Here is a 19,313-nt window from a genome sequence, read left to right on the forward strand (position 1 = left end):
AATTTATATTTGGCAAAAAAATAAATATTAAGAGAAAACCAAAATCATAATAAGAACTAGATTATGTAACTAAATTTTTGAAATTTTTAGTTATAAATTACGCTATAATTCAAACTAAATATATACAAAACTGCCTAAGCTTTAGCGGAAAATTGTATGAGCTGGTTATCGATAGTTCGTACGTATCAACACGTCATCGCCATCTGACATCTGCGAGGTGTGTTCGTGTGAGTGAGTTTTCTGCAATCTTTACAATTATTATGAACATTTAGGAAAATCAGAGAAAAATGCATAAACAAAATTTATATTATACTCTGCTTAGGACACGCTGCACTGGATATTAAACGCTTAGCTAAAAAACACCGACAACAGGAGTCGCCCCAGACCCAAAACAAACGCCAAAAATTTCGCCACTAAGAAGGAAAGTCCAACAGATCGCTTTTGTGTTGGGGTGCATGAAAAACAGCAACGTCAACTACGGGGGAAGAGCTCCAATCTGAAATGAGATGCAAAGAAGACGCCTTCATCAATCGGACCAGCAGGATTACAGCACCACCAGCACCTATACAATTCAAGCAGGAGCGGATCAGCAGGGAGGTCCAGCAGGAGCAACAGGATTCGGAGGATCAGGAGCAGTTGGCGGATCGGGAGGTCATCTAGCTCAGCCTCTGGTTTATCCTAGCCAACCCGTTGCCTTTGAGTCAACTATCCAAATCGGAGAATCCGGTCAATCTTTGGCACCGGACTCCGACGACAAGTACGGAAAAGCGGCCCGCCAGTGGAATCTTCGAGCCTTTTCTGGTCAGGCTCTGCGTACATTGAGTGCCGCCGCTGCTGTTGTTACAGGAAATCAGCCAGGCACCAATAATAACAACCAGGACAATTATAACTATTCGGCTTCCATTCCCCCCAGTGGCCAGTTTATTAAATCAGAGGAACACTTTGAACCCGAACCCGAACCAGAAATATTCGTGATGGCCGCTCGAGATCGGACGGGAGAGTTCGCCAATGCGATCAGATCGCTGCAGGCGAGAAACATAACACGGGCGGTGAATATCCGAGATCCGCGCAAGGCCAAGCAGGTGCAGAGTTACTCGGAGTTTATGATGGTTGCCAGATTTGTTGGCAAGAATATAGCCAGTACCTATGCCAAATTAGAGAAGCTCACAATGTGTAAGTCCTGATCCTTAAAGCTCTCAATAAATTAGATTATTTATATGTATTTCCATTTCAGTGGCCAAAAAAAAGAGCTTATTTGACGACAGACCGCAGGAGATCCAAGAACTGACTTATATCATCAAGGGAGATCTGAACGCCTTGAACCAACAGATTGCCCGGCTACAGGACATCTCAAAGGACCAGCGACGACACACTAGTGGAAAGCATTTGGTCTCACATTCCTCAAACATGGTGCTGGCCCTGCAATCCAAACTGGCTAGCATGAGTACCGACTTCAAGCAGATCCTGGAGGTGAGAACCGAAAACCTGAAGCAGCAGAAAACACGGAGGGATCAGTTCAGTCAGGGACCAAGTCCACTGGCCGCTCACACCGTCTCGCCGTCAACTGCAAAGCAAGGATCGCTGTTACTCAGCGAAGAGAACCAGGCTGTGAGCATAGACATGGGCGGCAGCAGCGATACAACGCCTCTCCTGTCAACACAGACCCAGATGGCCATCTACGATGAGTCGGATAACTATGTACAACAGCGAGCCGAAACTATGCAAAATATAGAATCTACGATTGTGGAACTGGGTGGCATATTCCAACAACTGGCGCATATGGTTAAGGAACAGGAGGAGATCGTCGAACGGATTGATACGAATGTGGCGGATGCTGAGCTAAACATTGAGGCGGCGCATGGGGAAATTCTTAAATATTTTCAATCTGTTTCCAAAAATCGCTGGCTTATGATTAAGATATTCGGCGTTCTCATATTCTTCTTCCTGTTCTTTGTTGTTTTTATGTCATAATTAACGCCAGTTACCCGCCCAGCATCCCCATGTATGTACCTACCCCTGTATACAGCATTTTAATTTAACCACGTTCTATCACAATATAGTTTAGTCCAAACTGTGGCCTCCCGGAAATATTGTAAAATAAAGTTCTAAAAATACGTACAAAAATTTGTGAGTTTTTATTTGAGAAAATTGTGTTAGTTTTTTACATCTCGATATATTCATTTTTTGTAGCACTCAATGGTAAACTAAAACACTCAAAATAAAAATGTTTGTGTGTCAGTGCCATATCTATGCTGACTTGGCTGATAAGATGTAGCTTTTATGATCTTTATTATCTGAAGTGTAAGTTCCTCGTTGTTAGTTAAAGACTCCGCTGTCCCTCAAGCTGAAGGTGAAAAATAAATAATTATTACTTCGGTTTGACTTTTATTTAAGCTTAAAATCCAACTACACCAAAGATGCAAATGTAAAAATAATCATAATTAAAATACGTTACAAGTCTCCAACTTCACACAATTGATTACAAATTATAAAAAAAAACGAGGCGGATCGATGTCTTTATGGATTTACACTAAAATTTACAAGTGAAGTATTGTTCGCGGTTTATGGGAGGTACTCCCCGCCAAACAGGGAGGATGACCCGAGTTAAATGACAACTAATACACAATGCGGATGCGCTGGCGGCAACAACGAGATCCCCAGGCAACTGCCACAATGCCTCTATGTCGAGATGAGCGAATAAACCATTCTAAAATTAGCCAGAAATGTTAGACAATCGGTATCCCGACAAAATTGATAATAATTATAATTACCCGTATATGTAGTAGAAAAAGCTAATCAAGTAGACTGCCAGCTTGATCCAGCCCTCGCGCATATTTCGGGATAGGGTGTCCGTTTTAAGAACAGTGGTTGGGTCGTAGAGTCCGGGTCCGGACATCACTGGGCGGTTTTTGTAGCTGGAAGGGGGATAGCAATTAATAACATACAGGAACTAATTCCATAGTGATAGTTACAAGTTTCGATATGGGACAAAAACATATCAATTTGATGACCTTAAAACTGGTCTAATAACCGTGAGTTTTCGATTACCCTTAAGTTGTTAAGTGAGTCACTTACCGCCAAATATGATAGGCTATGAGGGGAATGTTGATGCACAGAGAAAACCATTCGCCGCAGAACAAGAAGAGTAAATTGAGGAAGATGTGCAGCAGGTACTCCGGTAGAACCAACTAAATTAAAATTAAAATAGTTAAAAGTTGATCTGACAAGAAAGAAGCTTTACTCACCGGATTGAGACTATTGCACTGGTCAATTGGATTTTTATAATCAGTTTTCAGCTCGTCAAATGCAATCACATGAAATATGGCGAAAAATATCAAAAAAGCATCGCCGATTAAGGCTACTATATAGGTGAACGCGGTGAAGTTGAAGGCCATCTCGTCTTAATTTCCTATGACTCCAGCACGTTTCTAAACAAAGTGACTTGCTAATTATTTACGTAAAATTTCGGCATTCAATTGTAAAAACTAACTTGTATTTTTTTACAAGGGCGGCGATGATGACAGCTGTGTGCCAGGGCTGCACACTTTATTTAAATGACGTTTCTTATGCGGTATCTCGAAAATGTTTAAAAAGTTTTTAAAAATAAAGTAATTTGCTTAAATTTCATTGATTGTTTTTATTTGGCATAATTTTTTAGCAGTCTTTCACTTTTTAATCAATAAATAAAACAACTAAAACTCATAACGAAAGTGTTTGACGATATGGACGGGAGATTGTTAGACTTTAATCTTTAAAAATAAAAAAGTCACTAATACTCTTACTATTACTATAAAGAATTAATTTAATATTTAAAAAAACTTTGTTAATTTAAATTTTTAACCGCTTTTAGTATTTTTTTATATAATCCTGACCTGGCAGGACACGATTTCAGCGTTATCTTTCTACGGTCACACTGTAATCCAAATCGAACCGCCATTATAGTGCATCTCAAAAACCGTAAAGAAATCTAAATCTGAGTTATCTATGAAATTTCAAGGACGCTAGTGCAATTACTAGACAATTGTGTGATACAAATAGAATATATACTTGATACCCCAAAACCATGTCGCAGTTCAACTTTGTATCTGACTTGCAAAATGCTCTGATCATGGACGGAGAGACGCGCGGTCCTGCGCCGCGCTGGAAGAAGAAGCTGGAGGCGTCACTCAACGGGAGTGCTAACACAACGAGATCGGTTCTATCCGTGTCGTACAACACCAGTTTCTCCGGAGTGCAAGCGCCCACCAAGACCCCTGGCAAGAGCAGCGAGGGAAAGTCCAAGAAGTCAACCACAACGCCCACAAAGACGCCCGGAGGAGGCGATAGGTTCATTCCTAACAGAGCGGCCACCAATTTTGAGCTGGCGCATTTTTTGGTAAGAATTACGGTTTATAATAGGTTGCAAATGCTTACTGGAGATTGATTTATAAAATATATGAAAAACAAACTTTTATAGGTCACCAAAGATGCTGGAGATAAATCGGACGAAGAGAACGACAAGGCCACCACCAGCAACAGCAACCAAGCCAATGTCCAGGCTTCTGCCCACAAGGGCGAACGGCAGAAACTCATCTCCGAGGTGGCTCAGGTTGGTGAGAACACCGGAGGTGGCCGCATCTTGTGCTACCAGAACAAGGCGCCAGCTGCTCCAGAGACCCACAACAATCCTCTGAAGGTTGTGTACTCCATTAAGACGCCCATCTCAACGAAGAGTGGCTCCCGCTATATTCCAACTACATCGGAGAGAATACTCGATGCTCCAGACTTCATCAACGATTACTGTATGATTCGCCCTATTACTCGTACAATAAAATATTTTTTAACATTGTTTTCTGCTCTCTGGTAGATCTCAACCTCATGGATTGGAGCGGCGACAACATCGTGGCCGTTGCTTTGGGAAGTTGCGTCTATCTGTGGAACGCAAGCTCCGGTAACATCGAGCAGCTGACCGAGTTCGAGGAGGGCGACTACGCTGGATCGCTGTCCTGGATTCAAGAAGGCCAAATTCTGGCCATTGGCAATAGTACCGGAGCTGTGGAGCTCTGGGACTGCTCCAAAGTGAAGAGGTTGCGCGTTATGGATGGGCACAGTGCTCGGGTTGGCTCATTAGCCTGGAACTCTTTCCTGGTATCCTCTGGCAGTCGCGATGGCACTATCATCCACCACGATGTTCGTTCGCGGGAGCACAAGATCTCTTCCCTGGCCGGCCACACGCAGGAGGTGTGCGGTCTCAAGTGGTCGACCGATTTCAAATACCTGGCTAGTGGTGGCAACGATAATCTCGTCAATGTTTGGGCCCTGGCCAGCAGTGGAGTGGGAACTGCATCCGAACCGCTGCATAAATTCAACGAACATCAAGCGGCTGTGCGAGCTCTGGCCTGGTGTCCCTGGCAGCCGAGTACCCTGGCATCTGGTGGCGGAACCGCCGATCGATGCATCAAGTTCTGGAACGTTAATAATGGGTCATTGATGAAATCTGTTGATTCCAAATCACAAGTCTGCTCCCTGCTCTTCTCCCGCCACTACAAGGAACTGATTTCGGCCCACGGCTTCGCTAACAATCAACTGACCATCTGGAAATATCCGACAATGGTGAAGCAAGCGGACCTAACTGGACACACGTCGCGTGTCTTGCAAATGGCTATGTCGCCGGATGGCAGCACTGTGATCAGTGCCGGAGCTGATGAAACCCTTCGTCTGTGGAATTGTTTCGCTCCCGATCCACTGGCATCCAAGAAGGCAGCTGCCACCGCCAACAGTAAAGCAAAGAATAGCGTTTTCAGGCAAAGCATTCGTTAATTGTTGCATCCGCCAATTTTATTTAATATATATATTTTTTGAAAATGCCTTTGTAGGGATGGATTACCCTTTTGCAACTCGATTATAGTATAGTTTATTTTCCGACTAGACAAATATGTTTCTAAATGCTTTACAATTTGATGATTCCTGTTTTGCTTAATTAAGGATAAATAACGATTTGATGTGACGGCCCACCGATGATTGTAATGTGAGAATAATTGATTTTTTGTCAAATAATTTTATTACTTAGAATTAATATTGTGTGCGTATAAATAAAATGCTTGACATTCGGCATCCGTGTATGCTTTATTTCGCTTCAAAATACTATCTCGTTTACACAAGAACAAGCACAATTCACAAGCAATTTCGTATTCGGCGATCCCTCATGCTGGACAGGATAGTAAGTACATTCGTTTTAGGATTTTTGCTGGGTGTTTCGGGAACGTGTGTCGTGTGGAACATTGCATACATTTCGGGGGGGCAGGAGGAGAAGGAAGCGTGCGTTCGGGAACAGCAATTAAAACCCCACCAGGTTGGGAATATATATAGTCTAAGGTTGTATGTACAAAGTGGTTGGGTTATTCAAGCAACTGTCATTGGATTGCCGCCGTTGTAGCTGACAAAATAACGCGGATCACCGAAGCGATCGTACATCTGCAAGTACACAAAAAATTAAACAACCAATTAGTTTAAAATTTAAACTATCTTTAGGCATAAGTGTTAATTAAAAAACAGAAGCAAACAAAGGCAAACAATTCAACAAAACAAGCAAACAAATTCAGTTCAAATATTAAACAAAATTCTAAACAAATTTACAAACCTTTTTTTTTTATTTTTTTACAAAAACCCACAACACATCAAATTTAAAGATTAGGTATAGTTTTTTTTTGTTTTTTTTTTTTTTGAGAGTAAAATATTTATTTTGCAACATTATTTCATTCAGTCAGAACATGAAAACATCAATTAAATTTATCTAGCTTAATACTACAATTTATGATTCCATTTTTCATCATTATCGAGTTAAGGATATATAATTTTACGATCTAGAATCTATATGTGTTAGTTGGATCACGCACACACACACACTCACACACACACAGATACAAAAATTACAAACTTACAGACACACAGGCATACGAAAATACATAAAGTTTTAAAAGAAACAGCAACAAACATCAAGTTTACATTACGACAATTCTTAATTTAAAATTGTTTTTTTTTTTTTTTTTTAGTAGACAAAATTTGGTTCCAGATATTGGTTTTTTTTCACTATAGTTTGTTCGTTACTTTGTTGGTTCTTGGTTTGTTTTTTTTAAATTTGTTTATAATGGTTGCAGTTTCAATGGGTTCTACTAAAACATAGATCCCTGCTCTATATCGATTGTTGTGTTCTGAATGAACTTGTTGCTCTTCTGTTGTTTGCTTTAATTTTTTTATAATTTTAATTTCTTTCTTTTTCTGTTTTTTTTTTTTTGGTTAACAATACATAATACATGTTACAATAGAGTGTAACATTTTCTCTTCTTGACAACTGAATACCAGTTCAGTTTTTTTTTTTTTCAGTTTTGGGGTGGATCTTTTTGCTTCTTATTTAATTTTCTATATAAATTTTGAACATTTTGGAAGCTGGTGGTGGCCCATTAGAGTTTACTTTCTGTTTTCTTTGATTCAGATTTTTTTTCTATTTTTGTAGACGGACGTATTTTTTTTTTATGCAGTGACGCTCACCTTCGTATCGTCTAGATCTTCGATATCGCTACTGTCGTAATCACTATCCGGTGGCGTAATGGTCTCTGCGCCGCGCTTCTCAAGGATGTTCTGCATCCGGGACTTGTTCATGATGCAAGCGAACTGATAAGCCGTCAATCCGGCAAAGGTGGCCGTCTCCAGGTTGAGCTTCTCGCACTCGTCGAGCAGGAAGTTGGCCAGATCCTCGTTACAGCCCTCGATCGCAATGTGCAGTGGTGTGCGACCCGATTTTCCCTCCTACAAAAAATTATTATTAAATAATTATAATTAGTATAGATATTTTTAGGGACTTACCCTGGCATTAATGTCGGCTCCGTGGGATACCAAAATGCGTAAGATATCAATGTGTCCGGCTTCGGCGGCCAAATGCACGCAACGTTCACCTGGAAAATAGAAAGGGAAATCCGAAATTGTTTAATCATCTCAGATATATTGGCTGCCAAAAATAGTGACTACCATTAAAGATGGCCAACAGTTTATTTATGAATGAAATGTCCGATTCCTTCTCCAAAACTTTTGAAGCCCCCACACTTACTAATACTATACAAAAAAAAATAAAAGCTCTTCCGTGCGATCGCTTTCAGTTGTAAAACAAGTAGCGTTTTATAATACCAGCCAAATACGAAAAAAAAAAATATATTAAAAAAAAAGCTTTGATTACGACAATGACCACTTTTGAGAAGAAGGAGGAGGGCGGGATGGGGGCTGGGGCTTTCCGGGACGGGGCAAATGGGGGCTGGAGGGTGCCAAGTGGAGGCTTTTGCCTTATAAGACAATATGACAACCCGTTGACTTCACGTTCAAGTATCTGTATCTGTATAAGTGTATTGTATCTGTATCTGTATATTGTATCTGTGTCGACGGATGGAGGCATTGGTGTGCGTTGAAAAACCCAAGAAATTCCCACAATAAAACAGCAGCAATAATACAACCAGTAAACAGCAACAAAAAAACCGAGTGACGACGAGTTAAAAAAAAAAAAATCAAGCAGTTAAGTTAACAAACCAAACACAAAGTTGGCTTTTTGGGCTTCGGCAACAAGTTTGGCCAAGTTCAAATTGGTTTGAAAACCATTATAGAAATCAGATATATGGAGAGACAAACAGACAACCTGGCAGGTGTCTTAAAGTTAGCAAAAAAATAAAAATAAAATCTGCAATATTTCAACTGACATTTGAAGTCAAACAAGAGCGCCAGATATTCTCAATCTCAAGCTTCAAAAAATATTATTATTTTTGATCCTAGATACTCTTATTTTTTAAAATTTTATCCTCAACTTAACTTAGCCACGAAACTAAAAAAAAAAACTGAAAACAAAGGCAGTCTGTTTAGTTTGCTTTTATGGCTTTATGATTAGTGGTCGGAGACTTTGTTGTTATTGCCGTATTTTTTTTCCCCGGCTAAGCTACACGTGCTGTTGATTGACTTTCACACACAAACAGTTGTGGTTGTGGCCACATTTGCATATAACCCACACACACACTCCCAGCCAACTGGCCAGTTTCTTGGTGTCTTTAATCAGCCAGTGGCCTGAGAACCAGAACCAGCCAATCCTATGGATATATCATAGTCATACCCAAGATTACCGATCGTGAGTCATGAGAAGCATAAGCGATATAGAAGGTCTTGAACTTTTGATAATTCCAGCATTAAGAATGTTCAAGGTTATCGGTTGAGAATTAAGATTATGTTGGAATTATATTCCAAGCTAAACAATATATATTCTCATAAAATATACAATATTTTTTTTAAGCCAAAGATAAAGCCAAGAGAGCGAAAGAAAGCGATCCAAGAAAGTCACCACTAGAGTCCAGTTTTTGGGGTCTTTTCTTGGTTGTATCTCCGACTTGACGGCTTACAAAAGCAACAATTGTGTCACAGGTTTTAAAAATAAACGATGATCACATATAGAGTGTGTGTGTATTTTTTTTTTTTTTATATTTTTATTTTAAAGCCAAAGCTCGACGACTAACTAAAGAAGAAGGCGATGAGCTAGTAAAAGACAATCCTCATTGTTGTTGCCTTTTCAGCACAGCAACGTGCCAATCGTTAGCATACGATTAAAGTCGATATTAGATATTAATAGATATCAGGCTCACAGTATGAAACATAAAATATGAAATACAAAAGTTTGTTTCAAACTTTGTTTTGGGAATTCCCCCGACATCACCGAACTACGTCACACCTCCAATAAGATAAAAAAAAAAAAAGATCTTGTGGTTATAATTCCCTGACTTTAAGATTAGGCTTTGGACTTAAGCCAGCCATATAGTCTGAGGTGGAGAGTCCGAAAACCAGCTCGACCAGAATACGCACGGTAATTAGCCATAAAAAATGTACGGTGATTGCTCAATAATTAGGCATCTCAGATTTTAGATGCATTCTCGAATATAATTTAGTATACATTATTCGTTTTCATCTCAACAAGCCACTGAAATGTTAATGGTTTTCAATTGTTATCAATATATATACTTTTTTATTAGAACATTTTTTTTTTATAGCATTTGTTTTTATGATTTTTGAACAATTTAATCACGTCGTTGAACCAGAAATTTCATTCCAGAAATATTTTTAAACTTGATGTCATCTTTTCATAAATCCATAACGAGGTCTACTTCCCCAGGGATTACTGTAATCGGTATCTGGTTTTTTAGCCATTAATTAATGACACTTATGAAATCGCTGTTGAACTGCGCACTATGGGAAATTCTATTTGTTCCCCGGCACTTGACAACTTAACACTTTCATAAATGGCAGCGCTCCACCACCACCCACTCGAATCGATCGCAGCCAGCATGATTTTCTATTACTATTTACTATAATTATTATATATATAAAATATATACCGATATCGGGAAACGACCTTATGAGAAAAACCCAACGGCGCAGTTAAAAGTACTCCACAAGTCACCGAAAAAGTCGCAAAGTTCATAAATTTATTGACAGCGCAAATATTAAAGGGGAATGCTGTTGCTGTTGCTGTTCGCTTAAATTTAATTAATTGTGTTTATTGTTGGAGCAGCCTTTTGGTATTTCTACAACGGGTTTTTACCCCACTCTCTATATACTTTAATTTATTTATTTATTTATAATTATATATATTATTTTTTTGGCTTATTTGTCCTTCAAATTGTCAGGTCATTGATTCCTAATTGGAAAGAAATGTTTATTTTTGATTATATTTTGTTAAGTTTTGAAGTAAAACTTAATTAGCAATTTCACCCAACTGGCACGTGCCAAAAAGAAAAGAAGTAACCGTGCCATTGGGGGAATTACCTGGCCCAAAATCCACAATAAAAACCCAAACATTGATATATTATATATATATAGAGCCCATGAAATTAAAGCCAACTGTCTAAATAAGACCTGGTCGGGGCAAATACCCAAAAACAAATATAAACGGAGAAAGACCCAAGTCGGTAAGACAATATCAAATTAAATGCTGTTTACCCCAAGACTTCTGGGCGCCGTTTGGGGCAATTTCAATACAATATCTTTTGTGCGGTTCGAACTTTCCCAAAGTGGAAATTAGTAGTATATTGAAGTGAAAAACCCAGAGTGGCCGCCAAATGAAGCGAAAACAAATAGCAGTACAATTTAGCACAATTAATGCCACGGATTTTCCAAAGCCATGATGACTACAACGACGACGACTGACTTGGCAATGAAAGTGTTTTGAAAGCAGCTCCCCCTTCATTATAGTATGTATATATATCTGGCTCGATCCGCTCTCCGGCTTACTGACTGTTGGGTTATGTCAGCGGATTTGCCTTGTTGACTTTCTTTCGAGCTACATACACTCGATTGTGAATTCAAAATGCAAATATCACACCCGTCTCGTTTTGGATCGGTTCCCAAAAAGAAAGAAAAAAAACTTCCAACTTGTTGGGGATCGTCAGCCACGTGTGGCATGCAAAAAAATAAAAAAATTTAAAAAAAAAAGGAAACAAAAGCGTAAATGGAATTTGGGGAAAATCCCATCCATGAGTTTCTATATGAAGAGGTCAAGACAATTGTTGGAAAGAGATCACTTTGTGACTTGTATAGTTTTCGGTTTTTCTGTTTTCAGCCAACTCACATCGATTCATTTAGGACTTTCCTTAACTGTCGGTTATTATTCATTGCATTATTTAACTTCCGTCATTGCAATTTGTTTTTTTTTTGTTTTTTATTTTGCAATTAGCATGAGCTCATTGTAAGAATTAATCAGATAGGTAGGTAGCTCTTTGAAGATTTTTTTACGATTGAAAAATAGGAAGTACATTAATTGAAAAAAAAAATAAGCCATTAAACTCTCAGATGTCTCAGATACTTGAAGCTATCGGAAATGAGCAAAGAAATTTGAAAGCACTTCCGTTAAAAGAATCATCTAACCTTGTCCGTTAAAGTGAATAAATTCTTTGAGATCTTTGCCGAGCTCCGAATCTCTCCTTAAATCTAAAGCGGATTAAGTTTTAATTTAAAAATTTCAATAAGGAAATGAGACAGAGAGTGAGATACTTGGACTGGTTCTCTGGCGAGAATCGAGAGTTCCAGGTCCAACCTTGTGGCAATATCATATGACTAATTGTTGTTGGCAGATACATATACTATATATGTTATATATTAATGTAAAGTCATTGATAGACTACAGATTCCAGAATGTCGTAGATTTGATATGTCAATAAATAACAAACACTAATTGATGCCAGGAACCGGTTTTGGGAAAGTAAGTGTAGGGCGGCCTATCGGATCGACCTAAACAAATTGGATGATCCGTATCTTATAGTTTGTCTATCTCTCAGATTTTAATCAAAGTCAAAAGTTCAAGATGTTTGCTCCTCAAAATTCCGCTGACGCATATCTAGTGCTTCATTTAGAATTCCCACTTATAATTCATTTTAATGTGACAATTTGAAAAGTACGTAAACAGTTTAGTTCTGTCAATTTTTATTCTGTCAAGTCATGATTTTGTAGCGGGTTTCTACACTTTTACGTCCGTATATTTTTTATTTTAAGGTTTAGTTCAAGGAACTCGGTAAGTTTATGGACCCATATGGGTAAGATCACTCCGTAAATAGGGTAATATCGGTATGTGGTAAACCCGGACGGACGGACTGATAGCCAGTTATCTTTTCAATGGCAATGGGGCAGAAGGCAGAAGGACGTTCGCTTGAAGCCCCCACCACTTTGTGGAAATGTGCGCAAATGCACATACACACACGGGAGAATCGTATAATCGCACAATAAACGACCACCTATGGGGTTTTCCTTCCCGGTGATAAGGCCCGATTTCCAGTTACCAATGTCTGCCGGCGATAGAACACTGCTGGACATATCTCATTTGCTTTTTTTTTTCCTCCAGCCAGCTTATCAGGCGGGGAAGTACGGCTATGACTGCTCCTAACTTATGATTGCCAGTTGCCAGGCTACAGAATCATTTCAGTTCTGGAATCATATGGAGATATATGTACATAGTATGCCAGACATGTGCAGGACAAATGTTTTACGAATAATTCATATGGCTTTCTTGAAATTCCCTGATCGGTTTAACCCAAAAAAAAATTTAAACAATTCCCACTTTCCGATAGCTACTGTTTTGTCGCCTTGGGGGAAAATTTAAAATATTTGGGATTTTACAAAATAGGAAGGAATCTCAGAATAAAAATACCCAGTAGCTGGCTGTTCTCTTGAATTTTTTTTGTTATTAAAGCGATTGTGATAAGCCCGAAAAACGTCACAAAATTGTACTTTATATACTTTATTTTATAGTACCATAGATAACACGAATCACAATCAATCGATTTGTAGTGTTTATTGGCCAAAATGGGAAATTCTGTTATTCTCGGTTTTCCAAAAGGCCAAACTAAACACAATTGTGAAGCGAACCGGATTGGCCAAAAGGAACATTATTTCCTATTTATAGAGAGCCCTGTCCTCGAGCCTTGCGTGATTTTATTTATAAATTAGACCATTTCCCAGTTGCGTGCCAGAAGCGTTAATGGTTCCCCAAAATGGATTACGGCTTAGGGCTTGGACTCCATTTTGACATAATTACTATTGTGGGCCAACTTGTGGGGATTTCCAGAAACTATAATTGCGTATTATAAGTATAGTATATAGATTCCAAGGTGGGAGGTCCCCACCTTTCTGTTCGACTCTGATAACGAACCTTCCCCAATTTCCGTTACTGTCAGAGCGTCTTTAATCGTTATCATTATTTCTGGGACTAGATTCCGTATATATTTTTCGGGTGCATTCTTTTATTGTCTAATTTTATTTTGGCTTTGAGCCAATTCGAAAAAAATGTTGCCTATTTTTAACCAAAAGAGGAATTTTTTGAATGGAATCTGTAGGATTTAAATTCCTTAGTCCCAAAGGCTTTTCCTGTTTACTAAATAATTCTAATTTTTTTTAAGAAAAATATAAAATATGAATGAAATTTTTTGGACAATTATTTCAAGTCCCTGAAGGCACTGACGTCTGGAACATATTGTGGTTTTGTTTACACAGAACTGCCCCCGAATATTTGAAATTATTTTTCGATATCAATGTGGTAGCAGCCTGGGGTGCTGCTAAAATATGTTCGACTTGGCCGATCGGGAAAACCCAATGATTTCAAACAGGCAAAAATATTCAAAAGCGTCTGACCGTCTCGTTTCTGTTTGCTTTGTTGGTTTTTAATAGTTTTTGTCGGAAATGTCTGCGATGTTGCTTTCGGCTGGCTAGCCATTATGTGCCATGTCTGAATTGCTTTTATATAGCTCATATATATCTATATCTTATATATCTATATATAGTATAGACCCGTAGCAGCTGTTTTCAAACCGGTTGGCGCTGCTTAAAGCTGCCCAATGAAATGTGTAAAAAAAAAATAATGTTTGTTCACCAAATGTTTGCCACTCACGAACTCATTTTGATTTTATTTTTGGCAAGGTTATACTATACATAGCCGAAAACTAAATCGAGTGGGAGAAAAGTCCTAAAAACGAACAAAAACCAACCGAAAATCGATTAAACAAACGAAAGGTTAAACGCAAATCGGTTGAGTCTTGCAATACATTCAAACAAGTTTATTAACCTTATTTGTTTGGGAGGCTATTGTTTAAACTTAAATTGGGATTACATTGGGCTTCCCCTTTTAGATTCCGAAAAGCAATTATTTGAATGCCTGAAGGCATACATATAGGCCACAATTATTTTTAACAACGCACACCGTTTAGAACTCATTCAAGTCCTTCCCACCCACACCCCCATCGAAAAATGCAAATCGATATTTCGATTTCTGGACTGCCATATACCCGGTTTGTACACTCAAATAAGGAAACAATTGATAATTTTTGGGGGCCACGCCTTTGTTTCTGTATTTGCGCGTGGAAAGGAAAATAAATTAAATTTGAAAACGATTTCCTTCCATCATGCAATGCATTCCAAATTAATGCGAAAATAAATCCATCTAATAGCCTTAGCTTATGTAAGCGTGTTCCTAAAATTTCTAAGTAAATATTTTTTCTATCCTTGTACAGCGGCGGGTTTTTATTGTACTTTGCTGACGTCTGAAACTTTGCAAATGGCCTGTTTTCGTTTATTTTGGTTAATCAATAACACAAAGGCCAAAATGGTGGCTCTTTCCACAATCATCATATGATGGGGGGGAAAATTTTCAACCGAATACTGTTCTGGGGGAGGCCAATGTATTTTTGGCATCTGCTCAAAAGTCTATATAGACTATAGGACTATATAGACTATATACCAGACGACAATGTCTCGCAATGTGGCTAGCCGATGGCGGGACATAAGATATATACAAAAATATATATCTTGGATATATAAAGAAAATATAATGTGTACCATTTTGGCACAGATTCATAATTTTGTTGCCAAAAATAATCCAATTGCTGACTATATTTTTCGTTCTCTGCCTTTTGGAAGCAAAAAGGAACCTTTATTTAGAACATTTTTCTTAGGAAACATGTCTGATATTAATATTTTATGGATGTATAATAAATTTTTTAATATTTCGAGTTTAGAACTCACCATCATAGTTGCGAATTTCCAGATCGGCGGGTAGGCGGGCGTAGCTCAGGGAGCTAACAGCCTTGTCGTTGGAACGATGTCCATACTGACGGTGGGCCTCATGGATCTCCATAGCTCCGAACTTCTCCGTGAGGGCACGGACGCACTGCTTCTCTCCGGCGATGCAGGATAGATGGAGTGCCGTATTACCATGACGATCCCGGACAGTGGGCTAATAGGGTGGTAAATATTGTATAATGATTAGATTTCAATAGATAATAAATAATTTTTCCTATTAAAATTATGAATGAAATAACCTGTCACAGTACTAGCAAAAAATATTATTTACAAAGTAATGAAATTTAATTGCTAGGTATTTTCCAGAAAATAAAAAATAAGTTTATGAAATTGGGAAAGACCCAGATTTTACTGGGAAGACTTACCTCAGCGCCGGATAGAAGGAGCATCCTCATGATGTTCGGCTGGGCAGTGAGGGCGGCCAGATGGAGGGGCGTCTGGGCCACGTCGTTCTGGATGTTAAGCAGGCACGGATGCGGGGCCATGCGAATTAATGCGGCCACCACGTCCACGGAGCCCGAAATACAAGCCAGGTGCAGAGGCCTAAAGTAAGAGAAATGCAAACCAACAAAAAAAAAACAATGAATTTGTGGGTTTATTTACCTGATGCCCGCACCTCTCGCTCTTACTGTCTTGCCGTTCACCTGTTGTCTGTCATATGGCGACGTAAAAACCCAAGTTACGGCAAGGTAAGGTACGGTACGGTGCGGTTCAGTTCGGCAAAGTAAAGGTAAAGGTAAGTAAAGAAAGAAGCAGTGCCCCGAAAACCTGTTCGTTCGCTGAGGTGATGATGATACCTGCCCACATACCAGGAAAACCCCGAAAGCCTGACTAAAAACATGTGTCAGTCGCGTTTCTTGACTCTCAAACAATGGTCTTTAAAATGATTCATGAAACTCTCCCCCTTGGTCAGTTCCTTAGATTCTTTTTTTTTTTTTTTTTTGGGAAATTCTCATTCAATGATACATTGAGTTTTCAAAGAAACCCATTAATTTTTTTGGGTTTATAATCCCCATTTAATGAATTAAACAGTCTAATCTTGATTTGCACAAAAAATATTTCAGATTATTTTTAGATTTCGAATTTAAAGCTTAGTTTATGAAAGTTAATTGGCAAAAATATAGCCATATTTTAGGAATATTTTTTCCCGTTCTAATCAAGTTGCAATACTTGTTCAAAGATTATTTGCATATTGGGGTATACCTAATGATTATTTGCTTAAATCAAGTAGATATTTAATATTACAGTTGAAAGGCGCCAAAGACCAGACTAAAAACATTAAATGAATGGCCAATATTTCAGTACCAGAGTTACAGATCAAGTTTTAAATTATATATTAACTATCTTAAAATATTAAATATATTTTATATATTTTTAAACTTACGTATCGCCATCGTCATTTTGCTGATAGAACTGCTCCCAGGCATTCATGATGTTGATGCTGCTCAGTGGAGCGGATGAAGCTCCTCCGGTTGAGGGTGCATTTGCGGTGGGCGTAACGACTGTGGTGGAGTGGGCCTTGCTGCGGCCCAGGGTGGTGCCAGATGAACCCTGGCTCTGGGTGGACTGACCCAGGTTGTTTAGCTGTTCGCCGCGACTGGCCAGATTGCTTTGGACCGTCCATTGAGGGATGCCTGTGTCAGCGTTATTTTTAAGTTGCATTTGTTCGGCGGATGTTGGAGCCTGATCGTCGTCTTCCTCTTCCTCGTCAATAATGCCGGAATCGAGAACCACCGGTGGCTGTTCCTTTTTATTTGATTCCGGATCCTTGGCTTCCTGGTCCCTTGGCTCCTTTGGCTGTTGGCTGTCCGTATCGGGAATGATCTCCCCGCTGAAGATCTGCGAGGATTGAGCACCGGAAATGAAACCCGAATCGCTCGTCTCGCTCTGTGCAAATAATTCTTTTTGCTTGCCAATGGCGGCCGATGGTTGATCTTCTGTTTTTTTGCCGCCAAATGTTGACTTTGCGTTTTTACCGTTATTACTGTCGGAGGGGGATTGGGGATTAGGGGGGCGCTGCTCAACACTGGAAGCGCAGCTGCAATCCTCCTGACTGCTATCACTTGTTGTTGCTGTTGCTGTTGATGCTGCTGCCTCTGCGTTTTTTGGGTTCCACATTTTTGAGCTTTTCCGAATTTCAGATAACTGCAAAAGATTGGGGTTTCCGTTTTTGAAAAAAATCTGGGCTATTTTGAACTTTGCTTTTGAGCTCAGCTCGCTCTCTTCCTTCTCTCACTCCCTCTCACAAACACACACACAGTCTAACTTTTACTCTCGCGAGTTCACGTAACTGCTCTTTGGAGCTTTTGGGGCTCGGGCTCCAATGCTGCAGTGCGAGTGAAACAAATGTATAGAGCTACAAGTGAAAACGCAATAACAGCATTTTTTTAGATTAAAGCAAATTATAAACTATACATGTGTAGCGACATTAAATAAACGATTCACTGGGGAACGGGGGACTATTTTTGATTTGTTCCGATCCCCCATTTTTTTTATATTATTTTATTTAATATTATTTTTGCCTTTTTCCCTGTGGAGCATCCGTATTTGTTTCACACGCACACAAACACACACACCACTAGCATATGCCATTGGAAATCTCTTTTATCTCCAGGCACAGCTTCATTTTTCCAATTTTTCTTTTTCTTTTCCTTTTGATTTATTTTTTCCCTGTTCTTTGTTTTAAATGTATTTTAATTTTTAAAATTAAAAAGGATTATCACTTTTCTGGTCACTACCTTGCTGGTTAATTGTGGTTATAAATTGTTTTCACACTCGTAGGTATTATCTTTCTGTTTTTGTTCAAATTATTTTGAAATTTGCATAGTAGCCGTGCAACACGTCTGCTTCCGTTCACGTTTCGAATGAGAGTTTTCGTATGAGAGCTAAGCAAAATCTATATAAATATATGAATCCATATAGTGGGGGATAGGTTTCCCCCAGATTGGAGCTTTTTTCAAAACCTTCACAACAATGAGAGCATCTATCGCCGCTCTTAAACCAGAGTGGGGCTGGAGGGCTGCCACATGTTACAAACAGTCTGGCAACTCTACAGCTCCCAATGCGGAGAGCGCGAAAAAAGCGCCAAAAGGAAAGCTCCAATCAAAGTTTAAAATTTAAAACAGCCAACAGCAACAAAAGCAACACTTTTGCAGCAGCAACAACAAGCCAGTGCTTAATTTATTTATTTTTACTTGCGGTGAGTTCCAAGTTCTAAGCGATGTCGATGTGCAGCTCTCAGTGGGCAAACTGCGTATGACTCGATGATTTCGTCCGGACAAACATCGGGGAAAACACCCCAGACCAAACGGAAATCGCTCGCATGGTGACCGTCTCGTCAGCTGTGAAGGATAATCTTTCGAGATTTCTACCTGGGTTTCTTCTCGTTCGGTACTTTACCCTTGGATCTGTGGGATACCGATTTGTCATGCATTTGTGCCTCTTTTTATGGAATCGGAAATGATTGGTTCAGTTATTCAATGAAAGATTACCCGTAAAATACATTTTAAAATCTTCGAGTTCGAGATAACACTTAGGCATTCCCCCATTCTGCCAAAAGTGGAACGAATGTTTTTCCCAAAATTTTAATTATACATACATAGTATCATATTGAGATACAAGTACAATATTGTTTTATAATTTAATTACACATAAATGTGTTGAATAAGGTCTATGTCCAATTATCGTTTGGT

General features: G+C 39.0%; 4 protein-coding genes across 12 annotated transcripts; 2 read left to right on the forward strand and 2 right to left on the reverse strand.

The window, feature by feature from the left end:
* Positions 1–128: 128 nt before the first annotated feature.
* On the forward strand, positions 129–2,124 carry LOC6497402 (syntaxin-5). Of its 3 annotated transcripts, none has more exons than XM_014906201.3 (3): positions 129–231; positions 323–1,173; positions 1,235–2,124. In XM_014906201.3, the coding sequence occupies exons 2-3, from the start codon at positions 507–509 to the stop codon at positions 1,969–1,971; spliced, it is 1,404 nt and encodes a 467-aa protein (XP_014761687.1). In that variant the 5' UTR covers positions 129–231; positions 323–506; the 3' UTR covers positions 1,972–2,124. The 3 variants fall into 3 exon arrangements, with proteins under 3 accessions (XP_014761687.1, XP_014761688.1, XP_044571900.1); XM_014906202.3 differs by having other exon boundaries at positions 149–227; XM_044715965.1 differs by having other exon boundaries at positions 196–1,173.
* A 241-nt stretch (positions 2,125–2,365) lies between these two features.
* LOC6498138 (protein cornichon) lies at positions 2,366–3,588 on the reverse strand. 3 transcript variants are annotated; one of them, XM_014906499.3, is made up of 5 exons: positions 3,491–3,588; positions 3,246–3,428; positions 3,076–3,188; positions 2,772–2,915; positions 2,366–2,707 (listed from the first exon to the last, which is right to left on the reverse strand). In XM_014906499.3, exons 2-5 carry the CDS (start codon positions 3,393–3,395, stop codon positions 2,680–2,682), a joined length of 435 nt encoding a protein of 144 aa, XP_014761985.1. In that variant the 5' UTR covers positions 3,396–3,428; positions 3,491–3,588; the 3' UTR covers positions 2,366–2,679. The 3 variants fall into 3 exon arrangements, with proteins under 3 accessions (XP_014761985.1, XP_032307621.1, XP_001962156.1); XM_032451730.2 differs by having other exon boundaries at positions 3,246–3,445; positions 3,491–3,538; XM_001962120.4 differs by having other exon boundaries at positions 3,246–3,539.
* Positions 3,589–3,864: 276 nt separating this feature from the next.
* On the forward strand, positions 3,865–6,091 carry LOC6497403 (cell division cycle protein 20 homolog). The gene is made up of 3 exons (XM_001962119.4): positions 3,865–4,375; positions 4,457–4,781; positions 4,847–6,091. The coding sequence occupies exons 1-3, from the start codon at positions 4,064–4,066 to the stop codon at positions 5,797–5,799; spliced, it is 1,590 nt and encodes a 529-aa protein (XP_001962155.1). The 5' UTR covers positions 3,865–4,063; the 3' UTR covers positions 5,800–6,091.
* On the reverse strand, positions 6,087–19,007 carry LOC6498137 (NF-kappa-B inhibitor cactus). 5 transcript variants are annotated; one of them, XM_032451727.1, is made up of 7 exons: positions 18,820–19,007; positions 17,006–17,605; positions 15,987–16,164; positions 15,565–15,775; positions 7,843–7,931; positions 7,528–7,785; positions 6,087–6,453 (listed from the first exon to the last, which is right to left on the reverse strand). In XM_032451727.1, exons 2-7 carry the CDS (start codon positions 17,281–17,283, stop codon positions 6,382–6,384), a joined length of 1,086 nt encoding a protein of 361 aa, XP_032307618.1. In that variant the 5' UTR covers positions 17,284–17,605; positions 18,820–19,007; the 3' UTR covers positions 6,087–6,381. The 5 variants fall into 5 exon arrangements, with proteins under 5 accessions (XP_032307618.1, XP_032307619.1, XP_032307616.1 ...); XM_032451728.1 differs by having other exon boundaries at positions 18,816–18,952; XM_032451725.2 differs by having other exon boundaries at positions 17,006–17,766; positions 18,816–18,915.
* Positions 19,008–19,313: the final 306 nt, after the last annotated feature.

Source organism: Drosophila ananassae, chromosome 3R (genome assembly GCF_017639315.1).
Source record: "Drosophila ananassae strain 14024-0371.13 chromosome 3R, ASM1763931v2, whole genome shotgun sequence".
Taxonomy (NCBI): Eukaryota; Metazoa; Arthropoda; class Insecta; order Diptera; family Drosophilidae; genus Drosophila; species Drosophila ananassae.

Excerpts from the sequence above, each read along its gene's own strand:
- LOC6498138 (XM_014906499.3), bottom strand. The coding sequence starts at position 3,395 with ATGGCCTTCAACTTCACCGCGTTCACCTATATAGTAGCCTTAATCGGC. Across the intron at positions 3,189-3,245 it reads AGTGCAATAGTCTCAATCCG|TTGGTTCTACCGGAGTACCT; the intron begins GTGAGTAAAGCT and ends ATTTTAATTTAG. Across the intron at positions 2,916-3,075 it reads ATAGCCTATCATATTTGGCG|CTACAAAAACCGCCCAGTGA; the intron begins GTAAGTGACTCA and ends TCCCCCTTCCAG.
- LOC6497402 (XM_014906201.3), top strand. The coding sequence starts at position 507 with ATGCAAAGAAGACGCCTTCATCAATCGGACCAGCAGGATTACAGCACC. Across the intron at positions 1,174-1,234 it reads ATTAGAGAAGCTCACAATGT|TGGCCAAAAAAAAGAGCTTA; the intron begins GTAAGTCCTGAT and ends TTTCCATTTCAG.
- LOC6498137 (XM_032451725.2), bottom strand. The coding sequence starts at position 17,739 with ATGTGGAACCCAAAAAACGCAGAGGCAGCAGCATCAACAGCAACAGCA. Across the intron at positions 15,776-15,986 it reads TCCTTCTATCCGGCGCTGAG|CCCACTGTCCGGGATCGTCA; the intron begins GTAAGTCTTCCC and ends CCACCCTATTAG. Across the intron at positions 7,932-15,564 it reads GGAAATTCGCAACTATGATG|GTGAACGTTGCGTGCATTTG; the intron begins GTGAGTTCTAAA and ends TCTATTTTCCAG.
- LOC6497403 (XM_001962119.4), top strand. The coding sequence starts at position 4,064 with ATGTCGCAGTTCAACTTTGTATCTGACTTGCAAAATGCTCTGATCATG. Across the intron at positions 4,376-4,456 it reads TTGAGCTGGCGCATTTTTTG|GTCACCAAAGATGCTGGAGA; the intron begins GTAAGAATTACG and ends AAACTTTTATAG. Across the intron at positions 4,782-4,846 it reads AGACTTCATCAACGATTACT|ATCTCAACCTCATGGATTGG; the intron begins GTATGATTCGCC and ends GCTCTCTGGTAG.